General features: G+C 40.4%; 1 protein-coding gene across 11 annotated transcripts in view; it reads right to left on the bottom strand.

Moving 5' to 3' along the window:
• The window catches only part of LYRM4 (LYR motif containing 4), a 169,066-nt gene that overhangs the window by 59,184 nt on the left and 91,638 nt on the right, over positions 1-18,244 (bottom strand). The window contains exon 2 of one of the 11 annotated variants that reach the window (XM_042938019.1): positions 4,067-4,174. The exons of the other annotated variants lie outside the window; for them this stretch is intronic. Within the exon in view, the coding sequence (XP_042793953.1) occupies positions 4,067-4,174 (108 nt within the window). The remainder of the gene's footprint in view (positions 1-4,066; positions 4,175-18,244) is intronic. 11 annotated transcript variants of the gene reach the window in all.

The raw sequence follows: 18,244 nt of genomic DNA, 5'->3' as shown, positions 1-18,244 counted from the left end.
GATGAGACTCCAGCACAGGTGAAACAAAACACTGATCTGAGCTTCATATGCTTTTGGACTTAGGAGAAAAGAAATAAGTGGCTTAGAATGAAGAGGAATAAAATACTAGTTTTTAAAAGCCTCCTTGGCTGAATGAATTATTGAAAACTGGGACCATCTGTACTTGAGTAAATACAAATTGAATTTATTTTGACAGTTTGAGAATTTTCCTTGGATTTAATTTGTTATATTCAATGGAGGCAAAAAACAAACAAACAAACAAACAAAAACAACAACAACAAAAACACCACCTCTAACCACCACCCTCCCCCCGCCCAAACATCCAAACCAAAGCAAACCGAGCACAAAAAGCCTATAGTTGTCAACAGTTGGCTTTACAGGGAGAAAGGGAAGGGTCATCCATTTACAGAGTGTGTCATACATGCAGGTTCCTCTCCATTCTTCCCTGCGCATGACTCATCACAGTGAAGTATGAGGTATAAGTGGAATCCACAGTTGAAAGCAGCCCAGTATGTCAGTACAAAACTGATTAAACCACAAAAATCATTTTACTGTGGCATCCTGTCTCCAAAAGCTGTATCATTAGAATTTGACTAGATACGTGATCACTGGCACTTAAACCTTTGTGGTAATTAAAAACAAAAACAAAAACAAAAACAAAAAAAAGGTTGTGCCAAAGCCACAGAAGCCAGTTTTTGAGGAGTGCAATTTCAGAAGTCGTAGATCAAAACAAATTGTCCAAAGAATCCATAAATACATCCACGTATGCCTTGATTTATTCAAAAGACATATCCCAATGACTCCACTTTCAAAAATATAAATCAAAGTGTGTTTTAAATAAACTAGATGCAATTAAACTTGATTTTAACTACCACATAGTGACTCTCTTCTGAATAAAGGCAAATAAGCCTTCGGTGTATGTGCAAATTACTTTTTTGCTACATTAGTTCCCCCAAGGCATGCCTACTTTTGTCACAACCTTTCAGTAGTCCCCCATTGTCTGAAAGACCAATTATAACTTTGCTCCCACTACCCAGCCCAACCCATGGCTGGACTTCAAGTTTTTTATTCAGTTGGTATAGACTCCTCGTCCTATTAGGTCATTCATCTTTAATAAGCAAGATCTTAAATCTGTCTCTGTTACTGTAAGAGTAATATATGCACACAAGGACATATAACAAAAAGGCTGCTGCCTTATGTCTTGTTGCTCTGGTCCCCCTCCCCAAAGACAATCACTGCTAACAGCTTCATATGTCAGAAAAAGTCTCGTTTCATGCCTACACAAACCAGAAACACAACCATTGACTCAAACTTCACTTTTGCTCTGAGCTCCTTCACAAGTTCTCCTACATTCTGCTCCATGCTATCTCTTCCCCTATTAATTCCTATAACATTAATAAGTACGCTGTCACGTATTGATCCGTTTCTATTTTTCAACTAGCTTTATCTCCTTTTGCCTTTTTAACAATATATCCTTATAGATCTATAATGGCCTTTAGCATGGTGCTGGGCACACAATGTAAATTATAAAAACACCTGTCCGATGAATGATTTAAACATTCTGAATTGTCAGTACAACTCACTTTCCTTTTTCTGCTGTCATGGAAGAGGCTTTTCACACACAAACAATGCCGAGTCAGATATTTCTTAATGGCCTACTACTCTTTGCTGAGAGGAAGCGACTGTTTATGTGTGTTATTAGTAGCTGGGCTCTGATCCAGAAATCTGTTTCTGGAGAAATACAGTGTATTTTATTTTTAGCTATGAATGGGGTATACATTTTGTTTGCTTCTTTAAAATAGTAGGCTGCACTGATAAAATATAGTTATGGGTAGAAAACAATATACAATTGTTTCTTTTAACATATTATTGAGAAGAAACAAAGAAAAAAACCCACTTTGTGTCAGAAAACAAGGAGGTGCTCAAAGACTAACTGGGCCATATTAAAGGGGCATAGGAACTGGTTAGAAAAAGCTCCCACTGGCAAATGTGGGACAATGCAAGCATCAAAGAAACAATGATGGTAATGGATTACACTCTGAACCAACAATAAATCTCTAGTGATAAAAAAAATTGGGTGAGAAGGCTAAGAGAGGAAAAGAGCTCTTTTGGATAGAATGTCAGCTATTTGGAAAATCACCTTTTGCAACCACTCATGTAATAATTAATTCGGGCAAGGGTCACTGCCAATGAATGCTAAAACATGGATGAAAAGTTGCTGAAGAACAGGATTTTCACTAGGCCTCAAATATCACTTACTAATTATAGGGAGAAAAGGAGGTAGCGAGCAAATGATCAAACTGAGTATCCCCAATACTGGGGTGCCTCCTGATGTGACAAGATGAGAAGGTACATTACTCATGTAGTATTCTTGCCAGAAATGTTTTACCTGAATCTAAGGGTAATGGGCTAAGTCCAAATGGCAGGACATTATCCATGACAAGCCCTGGACTCTTCAAAACTGAAATCTCACGAAAGACACAAAAAAGGGCGAGGAGAGGGGTGGTCCAGATTTAAGGAGACAGAAGAAACATGGCAGCCAGTGAGTGGACCCTTTATTGGATCCTGGTGGGAGGCGGGAGAGGGAGGAGTATGATGGGGGAGTGTGGAGAAATGTGTGTTGGATTGTATTTTATGCTAACGGATAATACTATTGCATCATTGACAACTGTCCTGGATGTGATGTTGGTATCGTGGCCATGTAGGAGAATGTGCTTGTTCTTAGAGGAGATACCTGCTGAAACACTTAGGAGTAAAGTGTCATGTGTGCAACTTACTGTCAAATGGTTCCGGAAAACATACAGAGGATGACCATGATGGTGACAGAGAAAGAGGGAAGAGAGCAAGAAGATGGGCAAATAAGTAAGAGCAAGCAAATGTGGCAAAGGCTAACAACCGTTCAATAAGGGCAAAGGGTATATGGGTTATTACTGTATTATTGAAAAAAATTTTTTTCTTGTATTTTTGAAAAATTTCAAAATAAATTGCTAGGAAAAAAACCCAGACTGATATATTTTTGGCTCTTTCTTGCTTAAACAACAAATCTCATCACTTAGATGGCAGCAGTTAGATCTGACCAATTAGGGAATCAAAACAGAAATAAAACTGGTCAGTTTTTATTTTATTTTTAAAAAATATTTATTTATTTTGAGAGAGAGAGAGAGAACACGCAAGCAGGGGAGGGAAGTGAGAGGGAGAGAGAGAGAGAATACCAACCAGGCTCTGCACTGTTAGTAATGAGCCTGATATGGGGCTTGATCTCACGAATGGTGAGATCATGACCTGAGCTGAAATCAAGAGTTGGATGCTTCATTGACTGAGCCACCCAGGTGCCCCTAAACAGGACAGTTTTCAATGAGAACACAAGGAGTCAAATGACACCACAAAAGGCATGAGCAAAACTTGTCAGGGCACACGAGAGCATCTTTAAGCAGGCATCTGGGTGGCTCAGTCAGTTAAGTGTCTAGCTTATGCGATCGAGCCTTGCATCAGGCTCGTTGACAGTGAGGAGCCTGCTTGGGATTCTGTCTCCCTCTGTCTGCCCCTTTCCCATTCACACTTTTTCTCACTCTCTCAAAAATAAACAAACTTAAAAAAAAAAACAGAGAATTACAGTGGCACTGTTAATGGCGTGGCCAACAGTAAGATAACCACTGGTGAAGGTACCATGGGTATCAAGTGTGTGAATGCACAAATATGGACTCTGCAAATAATGAGAATCCACTGTATATGAAACATATTCCTATTTTCATTCCTGTATACCACACATATTCTTCCTGTAAGTTAAAACCTTTTTTCAACCTTGGAAGTGTTTCCTGTTTAGGGTTGTGATGTTGATTTATCTTGCCTTTTCCCAACTGTTTCTCTCAGTATTCTGTAAGCCCCATAGGAAAAAACCCAGTTCTACTTTATCCTGTCACCTTGCACTCTTCATTTGTTAGGTGTCTTCTACTAGGTTTGCAGGAAGAAGAGATGACCTGTGTGATGCTTCTGGATGGTATTATCATTTAAATAGGTAGACTGAGTGCTGGAGGAGGTAATCAAGAGGACGTGACTGCCAGTTTACCTGTGAGCTGGACCGTGGCAAGTAGAGGTTCCTCAATGCTGCCCCTGTCCTTGGAATGTGTGTTATGCCCACTATTCCCACAGCAGGCATTGATTTCAAGGACATAACCTTGAAAGAACAAAGTGTTGTTAAGACCATCTAGATGGTATGTGACTGAACCCAGTTCAGGTCTCTATACAGACTTAAGATTTTGGTGGGCAGGTGCAAAGATCTACTTCTCTTGTGGCCACTCCAGATAAGCCTTGTAAGGAAGTTCCCTTGCTTGTTAAACCTGCCAACTACCAATCTGGGTTGATCTGCCTCTTTTTTTGGTCTCTCCCTGCCCTCCATGTTATGGTGGCCAGTTTACTTCCAACACTGAGTAAAGTAGACCGCCTTCCATAATGTGGGTGGGCCTTACCCAATCAGTTGAAGGACTGAGAAGAATAAAAAAGCTGACCCTCTCCTAAGAAAAAGAATTCTTTCTGCCTGATGGTCTTAAAAGGAGTATCAGCTTTTATCCTGCCTTTGGACTCAAACTGACATAAAGGATCTTCCTATGTCTTAAGCCTACTGATCTTTGGACCAGAACTAAACGGTCAGCTCTTCTGGGTCTCCAGCAGACTCACCCTGGAGATCTTGAGACATGCCAGCCTCCATAATTGTGAGCCAATTCCTCATAACAAATCTCTCTCCCTTTCTCCCTCTCCCTCTCTATACACATATCTATCCTCTTGGTTCTGTTTCTGTGGGGATCCCTGATTAATACATTGGGCAAGGAAAGCTCAAGTTGAGTCTAAAATTCCACCCATGAGTAACTGGAAGAAGAGCAGTGTGATTAACAGACATTTGGATACAATAAGGCAGACATGTTGGGAAAGAAATGATGAGTCTGGCTTTGGTCATGCCAAATGGGACCGTGAGACAATCAACTGGGTAAATCCTACAAGCAGGAAAAATGCATGAACAGATGGGGTAAAGTGACGCATGTGAACATCACATTCTGTATGTTTAGAATGGTCTCACCCAAATGGCTCAAACACATCTTTGGTAACCCTTTGCAATATGTAAGTCTAGAGTAGTAGGGGCAGTCTGTCTTTCAGCAGAAATGATTTCATTCTTGGTTTCAATACTATTTTATAACAGTCCACTGTAAAACAGACTATACATGGAAGAGCATAAAATATTTATTAGACTAGAGCAGAAACAACAAATTAACTTCATTCTTAACTGGTGTGAAAGTGACAATAATTACAAATAAAAAAACTAAGAATAACCTAGAAGTCAAAGACTGAACTGGAGTCCATGGATTAGGTTCAGGAGCAGATGAACCCTTGGCATTGTATATATACATACATCCATTTTTCTAGGGGAGCATTCACAACGGTTTCTAGTCAGATTCACAACGGTTCTGTGACCCAAGAAGCAATTAGATGTGAAACAGCTTTTCTTACTTTATTCCTTTAAATATGGCTATACAAATGACAAGATTTTATCTAATCTCACAGCATAGGAAGAGCACAGTAGAATAGTAAAAACAAACACACACCCTCTCTCCCAAATCGGGCATGTAGAAAATCTCCTTAAACTGGGTGTACTTTTTTTTTTTTTTAATGTTTATTTATCTTTGAGAGAGAGAGAGAGAGAGAGAGAGAGTGAGAGAGAGAGGGAGGGAGTGGGAGTGAGTGGGGGAGATGCAGAAAGAGGGAGACACAGAACCTGAAGCAGACTCCAGGCTGAGCTGTCAGCACAGAGCCCAATGCAGGGCTCGACCCCAGAAACTGCGAGATTATGACCTGAGCCAAGTCTATTTCCAGTAATCTACCCGAAATGAAGAGCTAGATAAGTGAACAAAGATATCTTACTCACAAGGATGTTCATCATGGCATTGTTTAAAGTCGCACACACCTTCAGCTCTAACAATAAAGGATTAGCAAAACAAATGAAGCAGTGCATTCAGTGGTGCCCTATGTGTCCATTTAAAAATGATGATGCTTGCGTACTTTTACTGACTTGAAAGCTGTTAATTATAATTAGGAAGTCACAAAGTTATGAAGGATTAGAATTCCATTTATTGAAAAATACACATTCTTATGTATCTGCAGAAGTAACATTCTGGAAGGATATACACGAAAATAATAGTGTTTCATGAGTAGAACTATGAATAATTTTTCTCCCCTCAAATATTATTACAGTAACTATAGATTATTCATGTAATAAAAAATGCAATACTTCCCTTGAACCAACCTTCCCAGTGGCAACAAAACCACTGATCATTCATCAACGTCCTATCTGTCTCCAGCTCCTCCCCTCTCTCCTTGTTGGGGAAAACAGGAGAACACTGCTTTTGAGAGCCCTCTACCCCTTCAAGTCCTACATTTACAAGAATAAATCACTGGTGCACAGCTGCATCTAGCACCTGGAGGGCTTACTCCAGTTCACGGCTGACACCTCTCACCTGAGGAAGATACACCAGTGTCACACAGAAATGAACAATGTGTGGGGTGGCGGGGGCCAACGAATGCACAAAGAGAGCCAAGACTTATTTTATAATCAGGAATAAATCTGCAAGTTTAGACTTTCCACAGTCATAATACAGGGATCAATAGCGATTGTTATCATTTTGCTGATGTTTGTTAACCAACCGTATAAACATTTTAACTGTTCAGGAAGGAGGGCAGGGAGAGGGGCGGGAGAGGGAAACCCCCCCCCCAAAAAAACACCCAACATTTTAAGAGCCCAAAGTGATGACAAAGCACCTCTTTCTGTGGTGGAAACTCTGCCAGAGCCAAATGCAGGGATTTTACACCACTGTCACTGGAGGTGATGAGATTTCTCCCCCTCGCTTTTTATCAAACCTGGCAGATTTATATAGGATGTTTAAATGGTTTATTGTTATTATTTTTAGGTTGACAGGATAAGGAAATGGCTATGAACTGGGGGAAACCTACTCCGAGGCAATCGGTTTGTAGAAGAGAACACTGTAAATCAGTGCTCCATTGGGATAACATCCACAAACCTAACTGTGATGCCCACACGATGTGACGCCCACACAGTCGTGTGGGGACAGCAACAGAACCGCTATCTCTGTTTGTAGCTCCAGGTCGTGTGCTTCAGGAAAAGCATCATGAGCGTAGCCAGCTGCCTTAAGAACTCTAGCCCATGTCCAAAAGGGGCTCTGGAGACACACAAACTATGTAATTACAGGCCTGCCTGGAAGCCAACGGTTGGCAGCTGATCTAAAAGGTAACAAGTGAAAACGTGCTACAAGCCCATGCATTCTACCACGCTGGGAAAGCATGCAGAAACACGAGCTGCCTCTGCGTGCAAGAGTTGCTCTCAGGAGCAGCAGTTTCAGAAAGCCCAGAAAGAGAAAGAACTGGGGAAAGAGTATTTCTGAACAATCTGAGTGAGAGAAAGCCCAAGAACAATGACCACAGGTTCCCGAACACCTCCATCCCTCTGGCTTCCCGGCTAGATTCACACAATTGCCTTAATCCTGTTTTGCACCTTGAGATGTCCTAAGGAAAGCCGCTGTCCCTAAGTACTGACAACCTCCTGATTCTGGCATTCTGGACCTGCAGGGCGGAAAGTTCCACTCCACATGGAGGGGACCATGACAAGCCACTGCACCTGGCCTAAAGCACCTCCATCAGTTCACAGATATTATGCTGTCACACAGACATAAAACGTCCACTGAAATTAGGGCGCATGGTAGGCTCAGTCAGAAGAGCATGTAACTCTTTAAAAACAATTTTTTAAAATGTTTATTTATTTTTGAAAGAGAGAGAGAGAGACAGAGTGCAAGTGGGGGAGGGGCAGAGAGAGAGGGAGACACAGAATCTGAAGCAGGCTCCAGGCTCTGAGCCGTCAGCACAGAGGCTGATTCAGGGCTTGAACTCACGAACCATGAGATCATGACCTGAGCCAAAGTTGTATGCCTAATCTACTGAGCCATCCAGGTTCCCAAGAGCATGTAACTCTTGATCTCAGGGTTGTGAGTTCGAGCCCCACACCAGGTACAGAGATGAGTTAAAAAAAAGAAAAATAATAATAATTAAAAAAATAAAGAAATAAATTTAAAAACATCCACGGAAATCATTCTCATGCTCACAAAGTCCAAACACTGATTTTCGTATTAATTCTAAAAGAATATGTTAAAGAACCTGGTGGATTAAAATCACTCATTCATAATTTACAAACTGGTTATTTGTGGCTTTTTAAAAATGGGCTTTTGGTGATTTTCAGAAATAATAACTTTACCCCTTCCCCATCTCCCGAGATTATACCAATGAAACAATATGGTATTATTTCAGGGACCTACGAGGCTAGCATGTGGTTGGCATTTTACTCCTCAATGTAAGAAGATAAGAACAACTTCCTAAGTGATGTGGAACAGCTTCTTTACTGTCGATAAATCTATTCTCTAATTACATACAAAGACATGTTTGTCTTTGACCCTGATTACATTAAAAATACCAGAAGTATCATTGCTTTAGTGTGCATTACAGAAACACGACTCCCTAAGTGAATCTGATCCATTAATAACATCTCTTTAACTACTAATGATTTTTGCAGACATGGAATAGAACATTTTATGGCCGTTTTCAACCATCTGTCCTTCTTTCTCACTATGAATTTGCCAGAGATGTAGTGAAATTTCCTGTGCTTTGTGTCATTACACATTTGTTAATACCAACGTACCAATTAGACATAATAACCCTGCCACATGCTGTATGTAAGCTATGCCCTGGCACTGCTCTAGGGACTGGAATCTTCTGTTTGCAAGATTCCTTTAGGCTACTCCTTGAGCCAGGTGGGGGTCTAACCTACTGTGTAGCAGCACATATGGACCCAAGATGTGTACAGCTAATGAATCATGAGCTAATCTGTCATAGAATAAGAACATCCAGCTGCATTAACGATGCCACACTTTAAAGAGTTAAATATGAGAGTTAAAATTGCAATCCTTTTCTCATTAATGAATGATAACCTATATTAACATATTTGAAATTCCACTAAATTATAATATTGAAGAGAGCACTTAATGAGTATGAGTGATTAGTAACTCATCATGTCATATTTTAAGGTTTTTTTTTGTTTCCAGACCTACTATTTACTGAGTGCTTATTTTGGGCTAGACACCTCTGGTGGTGGTCCATTCTTCTGAGCATAGGTAGGGCTCACGTATGCAAAAGAGAAGTTCATTTTACAAAGAAGTAAGGTCTTAGGGAAATGAACTGGTTTACAAATTACAGTATCCTGTTGGGAGAGTTGTGTTCACTAGCAAGTTGTCCTAGAGATAAGGTCCGATTCCTGCAGTACCTGGTGTTGGGGACCCAGGAGTCTGTGCATTGATTCTGGAAGGTACAGACTGAAGAGCCTACCCCAAGGCCTTGGGGTAAAGGTCCTGGGGACCATTACTGTCACTTCTGGTCCTGAGCTCCAGAGTTCTGCGAGAAGAGAACTGTGGCCCAGTATGCAGACTGGAGAAAACCACCTTCTGTATAGTCAGACCTGATGCTTCCTGTAGTCCACGCTCTGGAAATATTCTCAGCTGCTGCTGCTTTTTTTTTTTTTTTTTTGTCCTTCATGTTAGGGTAAAGGAGGAATAAAGAGGTTCCTACAAGCAGCTGCCTGTGTTTAGATCTAACAATGCATTTTACAAAGAGCAGTGAATGTTCTAGAGAATATGGAAAAATCATTAAAATTTTCACCTTCATAACGTGGCACCTGGGTGGTTCATTCGGTTAAGTATCAGACTTCAGCTCAGGTCATGATCGGGGCTCAGGAGTTCGAGCCCCGTGTCGGGCTCTGTGCTGACAGCTCAGAGTCTGGAATCTGCTTTAGATTCTGTGTCTCCTCTCTCTGCCTCTCCCCCACTTACGCTCTGTGTGTCTCACTCTCTCTCAAAAATAAATAAACATTAAAATTTCATCTTCACCAAGAAAACAACAACTAATTTCACCCTTTCAGGGCATCAGCCATGTTCCTAAGGATAGCATCACTTCTCAAATCAATTATTATAGTTAAAACGAGGAATTTATCCATCTTTCCCAACTCGTGGCTTCATCTAGAGGTGATAATGAATAGAACCTGAGGCATGTATATTGCACAGGGACATTTTCACAAAGACTCAGTTATAAAAAGGAAAATACAGATCATTTGGTGTGCTTGTCCTGTTTGGTGTTGCTATATTTCTTCTCAGAGGAGGGGGTTATTTGTAAACTCAGTTAATGATTAGCACAAGGAGGGCAGGAAGAAAAATAAAGCTTTAGCTTTAGATTTCTTAAATCTCTTCTTGGCCTATTTTACTATACTTCTTTTTGTCTTTACATTTATAATTGGTAATTGTTAAGTCCAGAATATTAAACTGAGGTACATGTATAAATATATATTTTCCCTTTTATTTTAAACAGGTTATCAACCTTGGAAAGTTTAAATTCTAACAAATATTGAGACAAGTTGAGGATATAAAATATAAGCCAGTCCTTCTTTGATTTTATACAGCTAGTCATTAAAGGTCTGTTCCTTAGCTAATTGGGCTTAAAGACATCACACATAAAATTAATGCACTAAAATGTTGCCATTCCTATACTAATTACAGATGGGGAAGAATGCCTTCCATTTAGTGAGACCCTAGATTCTTTTTTTTTTTTTTTAATTTTTATTCATTTTTGAAAGAGAGAGAGACAGAGAGAGAGAGGCAGAGAGAGAAGGAGACACAGAATCTGAATCAGGCTCCAGGGGTGAGCTGTCAGCACAGAGCCCGATGTGGGGCTAGAACTCATGAACTGCAAGATCATTGCCTGAGCTGAAGGTGGACGCTTAACTGACTGAGCCACCCAGGCGCCGGAGACCCTAGATTCTTGAACAGAGGCTCTACAAATAGTATTTAAAGTGAGCAGTATTGAGGGGCACCTGGGTGGCTCAGTTGGTTAAGTGTCCGACTTCAGATCAGGTCATGATCTCACAGTCTGTGAGTTCGAGCCCTGCGTCAGGCTCTGTGCGGACAGCTCAGAGCCTGGAGCCTGCTTCAGATTCTGTGTCTCCCTCTCTCTCTGACCTTCCCCCACTCACACTCTGTCTCTGTCTCTCTCTCTCAAGAATAAATAAACATTAAAAAAAAAAGTTTTAAGTAAGCAGTATTGAAATGAGGGGCATTCTAGACCCCAGTGCATAGATTTTTGTGAATAGATGTAAATGTGCAATCTTTAGTATTGCTTTGTATTAAGAGTTTTGGACCTTTCTAAGAGGGGTTCAGAACCTGTGCATAGAAACTAGACAAAACTTTATGTTGCTTCCATATCATGGCTATTGTAAATAATGCTGCAATAAACATAGGGGTGCATATATCTTTCCAAATTAGTGTTTTATTTTCCCTTTGGGTAAATAGCCAGCAGTGGAAGTACTGGATCTAGATTCGTCTCTGAAAATGAAGCTTTCATCTTTGAAATCAAGGATAATGTCAGCTGACTGATTACCTATTTCACAGTCTTTCAAGTTTTAGTGAATATGAACCTCAGATTTCTAAAAGTGAGAGAATATCATTTTATCTCCATTGGCATGGAGACAGAGATATTACTTCCAAAACTTCTTGTATGTTTTCCCAAGTTTCTCATCACACAATTACATATAAACATTGTTGTGCTTAGGAATATGCTTGTTTTATGCTCTAAATGACATATTTCATTTTGTTTAGGGTTGTTGGTTCTTTGTAATACCTCCAAAATCCTGTTTCAATGTCATAAATGTGTGTAAAACTTGAGAATGGCAGTATGAAGGAAAAATATGGAAGTGTGTGAATGCAGGGACATCACCAATAACTGAGGGAGGGCTACTGAAGTCTCCCACTTCTCTGTATTTAGGGGAGCTGTGCTCTTGACAGCTGTGACCATTGCTGAAATGTGAGTTTTGGCACAAAAACTTACAGAGGATTTTAGAAATTTCTCAACCTTGTATTTTATTGCTAGTTAGTACAGCTTCTGAAGGCCTTCCTTAAATGTCATAGCTGATGTATTCTTCAGGATCTCAGAAACAAGTTTTCCTGGTAATGCAATGACAGTCAGGAATAATCACATCCTTGCTTGAAATGAAATCTCCTGACCAGAAAACCCTATCCCTGTTCACCAGGATGACTGCTTTTGAAGCACTGACTGCCTCTTTAAGAGCACAATTCAGTGATACACAAGCTCTCTGGTGCCAACACAATTATCATCCAAGTGAAGGATCCTTGTTTAATTTATCTCTAGAGCCAGACTCCCATGTTGTCTTGTTTTGACATGCTGCTTCTGTCCTCCTGCTCTGGCTTGAGGGATATTTTACTGAAGCATTTTCTTCAATCATTTTAGCTATCCTTATCAAATATATCCTTAAAGTGCTAGGTTCTTTCAATGACTTACAAAAATATAACATCCAACGAGAGTCATAAGATGCTCCAACTTATCTTCTTTGAATAGTTTTAGGGGCTAAAGGGCAACACTATAGTGTTCTGCTTTCTATTATTCTAACAAATCAGGTCAAATGCATTGATTATTTATTATTATTTACTACAATTATTAGAAAATGAAGATAGTCTTCAAGAAACATACTAGATCCTGCACCTTCCTTGAGACTGTCATTTTGAGAGATGATAATGTATTCCAAGGATGGTGTCTTTATTCAAAACATTTCTGAAAGCCACTCCTCGCCTTGGGCTCCTGCTATACCCCCATATGCCACCAGTTTTCACTATGGATTTAATTGTTTGAGAATGTCTGTCTTCCCCTAAGACTGTCAGCAGCTGAGGAGTAAGGACTGAAATTGTCTATTCATCTTACATGCCTGTCCTCCCACAGAACACTTGGCAACATAGTAGGTATTCAATATTTATTGAATGAATAACTCAGACATTCTTTTGCATATTGTCTGTGTTGTCAAAGTTTCATCCTGTGAGGGTAGATTTACTTTTCTGAAAGAGTCAAAAGTGATTCAGAGTCAAGTATGAAGAAAGAGGCCATGCTACAACTCAATTTTCTTATGTGCACTGGAAACTAAAACGGATGGCAATTTTGAAAAGGAAGTTTATTGAAGTAAACAGGCAGGCCCTCAAGGCAAATAATTTAAAGAGTAACACTTGGATGGAGAAATTCCCATGTGATTCTTAAAAAATCTTTGTTCAGGTTTTTTTTTTTTTTTTTAAGTCTATTTATTTTGAGATAGGGTGTGTGAGGGGGAGGGACAGAGAGACAGAGGGAGAGAGACAATCTGAGACTCTCAAGCAGGCTCTGCGATGTCAGCACAGAGCCCAATGCGGAGCTCAAACTCAAGAACTGTGAGATCATGACTTGAGCCGAAATCAAGAGCTGGACACTTAACCGACTGAGATACCCAGGTGCCCCAGAATCATTGTTCAGGATTCTTAAGTATTAAAAAACAAAACAAACAAAGAAAAAAACCCCAAAGCTTCCGAAAGGGGACTGCTTATTTTCTGTAGACGTGTGTATGTGTAAATGAAACATACAAAATCATCTGTGTCTGCCTTTCTTAAATGGACATGTAAGCATGGATAGACCTCATATTCTAGCAATCTGTGAGGGTGTAAAAGGGGCCCAAAATACATTTAGCCTTTCCATCTTGGCTTCCTGTTCCCATTTCCTTCCCATTTCTCTACATCTCAGCCTGAAACAAGGCCCTGGTATAGGCAGAGCTGGAAAGAGATAACCTTGCGCTGTCTCTGGCTCCCATCTTTCTTGGCAGTGATTGTGTACTGGTGTAAATGATCTTTCCCCTAATGCCTTGGGTGGGCAGAACTTTGGAGAGATGCAACAATGGGGACGGAGTTAAGAGACAACCCAGTTCAACTCAGAAATAAGCAATGTCAACATAAGGTTGGGAGTGAGCTATGTTGAGGGTGGGAGCATCGCTGTGAGTTGGCCAGAAATAGGCAGCCTTGGCCTGGTAACATACCGTTAACTTTGATTCAGGGCTGAGGCTTAGCCTCCTTCTACAACCATAGTTCTTTATTCAATTGCTACAAATGCCAACTTTTTTTTTCAATATATGAAATTTATTGTCAGATTGGTTTCCATACAACGCCCAGTGCTCATCCCAAAAGGCGCCCTCCTCAATACCCATCACCCACCCTCCCCTCCCTCCCACCCCCCATCAACCCTCAGTTTGTTCTCAGTTTTTAACAGTCTCCTATGCTTTGGCTCTCTCCCACTCTAACCTCCTTTTTTTTTTTTTTTTCCTTCCCCTCCCCCATGGGTTTCTGTTAAGTTTCTCAGGATCCACATAAGAGTGAAAACATATGGTATCTGTCTTTCTCTGTATGGCTTATTTCACTTAACATCACACTCTCCAGTTCCATCCACGTTGCTACAAAGGGCCATATTTCATTCTTTCTCATTGCCACGTAGTACTCCATTGTGCATATAAACCACAATTTCTTTATCCATTCATCAGTTGATGGACATTTAGGCTCTTTCCATAATTTGGCTATTGTTGAGAGTGCTGCTATAAACATTGGGGTACAAGTGCCCCTATTACAAATGCCAACTTTTAATCCAAATGGATGTATTGCAAAGCTGATCTACCTAGAATTTCTTCTTAAAACAAAAACAAAAACAAAAAACAACAATCCGACATATAAACTTCTATATAGTAAAGCAGTTACATCATTATTGAATCAAACTGTCTTTGTTATGAGTGCAAGTAATTCCTTTTCCTGGCAACTTCTAAAAGGGAAAAGTGAATGTATTCACTTTTAGCATTAATATTAATCACTTCAAGAATGAGAAAAAAAAAACTAAACAAATTTAAACCCCAACATCATTTTAAAGACTGTCCAAAGAAGGTGAGAATCAGAAAAAAAAAAAAAATTGTGTTTTTTTTAAACAAAGGATTATGTAGAAAAGAGATTTTATGTATTTCCTGTGAAATGACAGGCCAGAGGAATCAACACTGAGCCCTGCAAAGCTGGCTGCATTCTATGTTTAGCAAACATGGTCCTGAAAGTGTGCTTCACAGCCCGCTTGGTCACCTAGTCTGCCTCTGCCTCTTAACTGTCATGGTTACTGTTTTGGTCCACTCGGGCTGCTTTAACACAACACCATCCACTGGGTGGCTTTGGAAACAACAGGCATGTACTTCTCATGGTTCTGGAGGCTGGGAGTCTGAGATCAGGTGTGAGCATGGTCGGGTTCTAGTGAGGGCCCTTTACTGGGTTGCAGGCTGCTGATTTCTCCTTGTGTCTCATACTGCAGAGCAGAGAGAGGAAGCAAAGTCCATCAGGACTCTTATCAGGGCACTAATCCCATCCACAAGGGCTCCCTCCTTAAGACGTCATCAAATCCTAAGAAACTCCCAAAGACCCTAGCTTCTAATGTCATCACATTGGGGGTATAGGGCTTCTACATATGATTTTGGGGGGTCACAATCATTTAGTCCCTGACAGAAATAGAGAACCATTTTGCAACTATCATGAAGACGGTCAGTGATCCAGGCCCGTGTCTCACAGCACCAAAGTGGCTACAGATCTTTGTATGCATGCTCAGCTAATTCTACTTAAACTGTCTGCTGGAGCCACCTTTTCACCATTTTACCTTTAAGGGCTCTGCCAGTCTAATGCTTCCTGAACACTTGTATTTCTCTGTCCTGCTTCACAGGCTCCTGCTGCTGATGCTTACGTAAACACCCCCAAAACACAGAGCCACCAGAACAGCCTCAGATGGGACATGTGTATATACACATGAAGCTTTGTCCTTTTGTCTACACTGGCTCTGTGCTCCTGAAAGCAGAACTGGCAGGTCATTCTTCCCTTCCTTATAACACACACGCACTTCCCAACACTTCCTCCAAACATTCCCCCAACAAGAGCTCAATTAAGAATTTATGACATCAGGGCGCCTGGGTGGCTCAGTTGGTTAAGTGTCTGACTTTGGCTCAGGTAGTGATTTCACGGTTTGTGAGTTCAAGCCCCCCATCAGGCTGTCTGCTCCACAGAGCCCACTTCAGATCCTCTCTCCCCATCTCTCTGTCCCTCCTGTGGTCACGTGCTGTCTCTCTCAAAAATAAGTAAACATTAAGAAAATATTTTTTTAAAAAATACATGAAACTGGAAAAAGAGACAAGATTGTCAGAGTGATTAAGAGGTGCAATTTCCAGTGAAGACTTCCTTTTCAAAGGTTTCCTCCAAATAGACAGAGTGAGGCAGCTGCCTCCCCCCCAATCCTGCTTTGCCTGTCTGGAGGGGCGTCATACCTTGATCCCAGTGGGCAGGCTGGAAGGTGTGCTACCATCGTTTTCATGTCTTACATTTACAGAATGTCATGGTTTTGAAAGACGACTTTCTTATACCTGTATTACCTTTTCTGACCCAGAGAGAAATAGGAGCAGAAATGAATAAAATGGGTGGATTGTAAGAGTTTTCTCTGGTTATACTTCCCTGCTACAGAAGATTAAAATAAAGCAAGTTCTTTTTAAGGAAGAGGGTTTCCTGGCAGTTCAAATTTGCTGTTTCTAAGCTGAGTATAGCATGGATTTGCAGGTGCACACACACACTTGTGTGTACATGGGCACCTACACTTGTAAGATTAGAAAATGATTTATTTTCATCATTGAGAGCATGCTCTTACTGATTTCTTCTCACTGAGAAGTAAATGCACAATTGGAAAAAAAGGGGGAGTAAGCACCCCTCAATAATTCCAAATCTGGAATTGGTATTTTTTTTTTAGTTGTGGTACAACACATAAAACATTAAGATTTATCATTTAAACCATTTATTTATAAAAATGTATTCATATATTTTTATAAAATTGTGGTTAATTATACATAAAACTTATCATTTAAACCATTTTTAAGTATACAGTTCTATGGCATGAAACACATTCACACTGTCATGCACCATTACCACCATCTGTCTCTAGAATGTTTTCGACTTCCCAGACTGAAACTCTGAACCCAATAGACAGTAACTCTCCATTCTCCTGGCAACCATCATTCTCCTTTTTCGTGTCTATGAATTTGGATATACTAAATACCTCATATAAGTGGAATCATATGAAATGTGTCCTTTCGTGACTGCCTCATTTCACTTCGCATAACATTTTCAAGGTTCATCCACGTTGTGGCCATGTGCCTGTGCTTCATTCCTTTTTCAGGCTGAATAATATTCCATCATACATGTAAACCACATTTTGTTTATCCATTTATCCATCAATGGACATTTGGGTTGTTTCTACCTTGTGGCTATTGCAAATCATGCTGCCATGAACATGGGTGTGCAAATATCTCTTTGAGACTCTGCTTTCAATTTTTTTGGGGATATACCCAGAAGTGGAATTGCTAGATCATATGGCAACTCTATGATTTTTTTTTTTTGAGAAACAGACATAGAGTTTTGTAACTATATGTTTTGTATGTTTCATACAAAACAGAGTTTTGTAATATCTTGCCCCATCATGCTTATAATACACTTTTGGCTGTGACTCTGCTTACCATTAATTCCTTACTGTGCTTAATCACAGGAGATGTGACTATGTCAGATAGAATCTTATTATGCCAGCCACACAATTTCCTTCACTTCTAGCCACACATTACAGTTTCTTAGAAACCAACAAGCTAAGTCTCATTACAAAACCACAAATGGTGATTCCACTATGTAAGTAGATTTGTTTACTGGGCTAACCTGAGAATGAAAGCATCTTGCAGGAGATGGTTACTGATGAAATCCGAAGAGCCTATAATCCTAGAGGCCCCTGTAGAGCCTCTGGATTATTCTGAAGTTTATATCACCTGCTTACTCCACTTTCTCTGAGGCTACCGTGTAAGGTGGTGTGGGTGTACCTGCACTTGTTGCCGTCCTGACCCTCTTCCCAAACTTGTAGCTATTATCTGCTCATGTCCTTTCTCTGATAACTTCAGTACATAGCTCAGTTTTCCTATCCACTCAGTCCTCTGCCAGCATTTTTAGGTCTCTCAGCATCTACGCTAATGACCTTCCAAACACCCTGCCTTATACCTACAATCCTCAAGTCCAATGATGTTCAGTGCCTTCCTAATGTCACCTACCCTTAGGTATGGACCTCACTGACATAAGCCAAGCCCCAGACCTTGATTCAATCTCCCATCCTTCTCCTTCTGCTCTTCTCAAGTGGTCACCCTGAGCTTGCTCTTCCTCAGTATGGCCTCTAGTTGATTGGTCTCTCCCATTCTCAT

The sequence above is a fragment of the Panthera leo genome, chromosome B2 (genome assembly GCF_018350215.1).
Source record: "Panthera leo isolate Ple1 chromosome B2, P.leo_Ple1_pat1.1, whole genome shotgun sequence".
Taxonomy (NCBI): Eukaryota; Metazoa; Chordata; class Mammalia; order Carnivora; family Felidae; genus Panthera; species Panthera leo.
The sequence above is the reverse complement of the archived record's forward strand: the minus strand, read 5'-3'. Positions and strand labels throughout refer to the sequence as shown.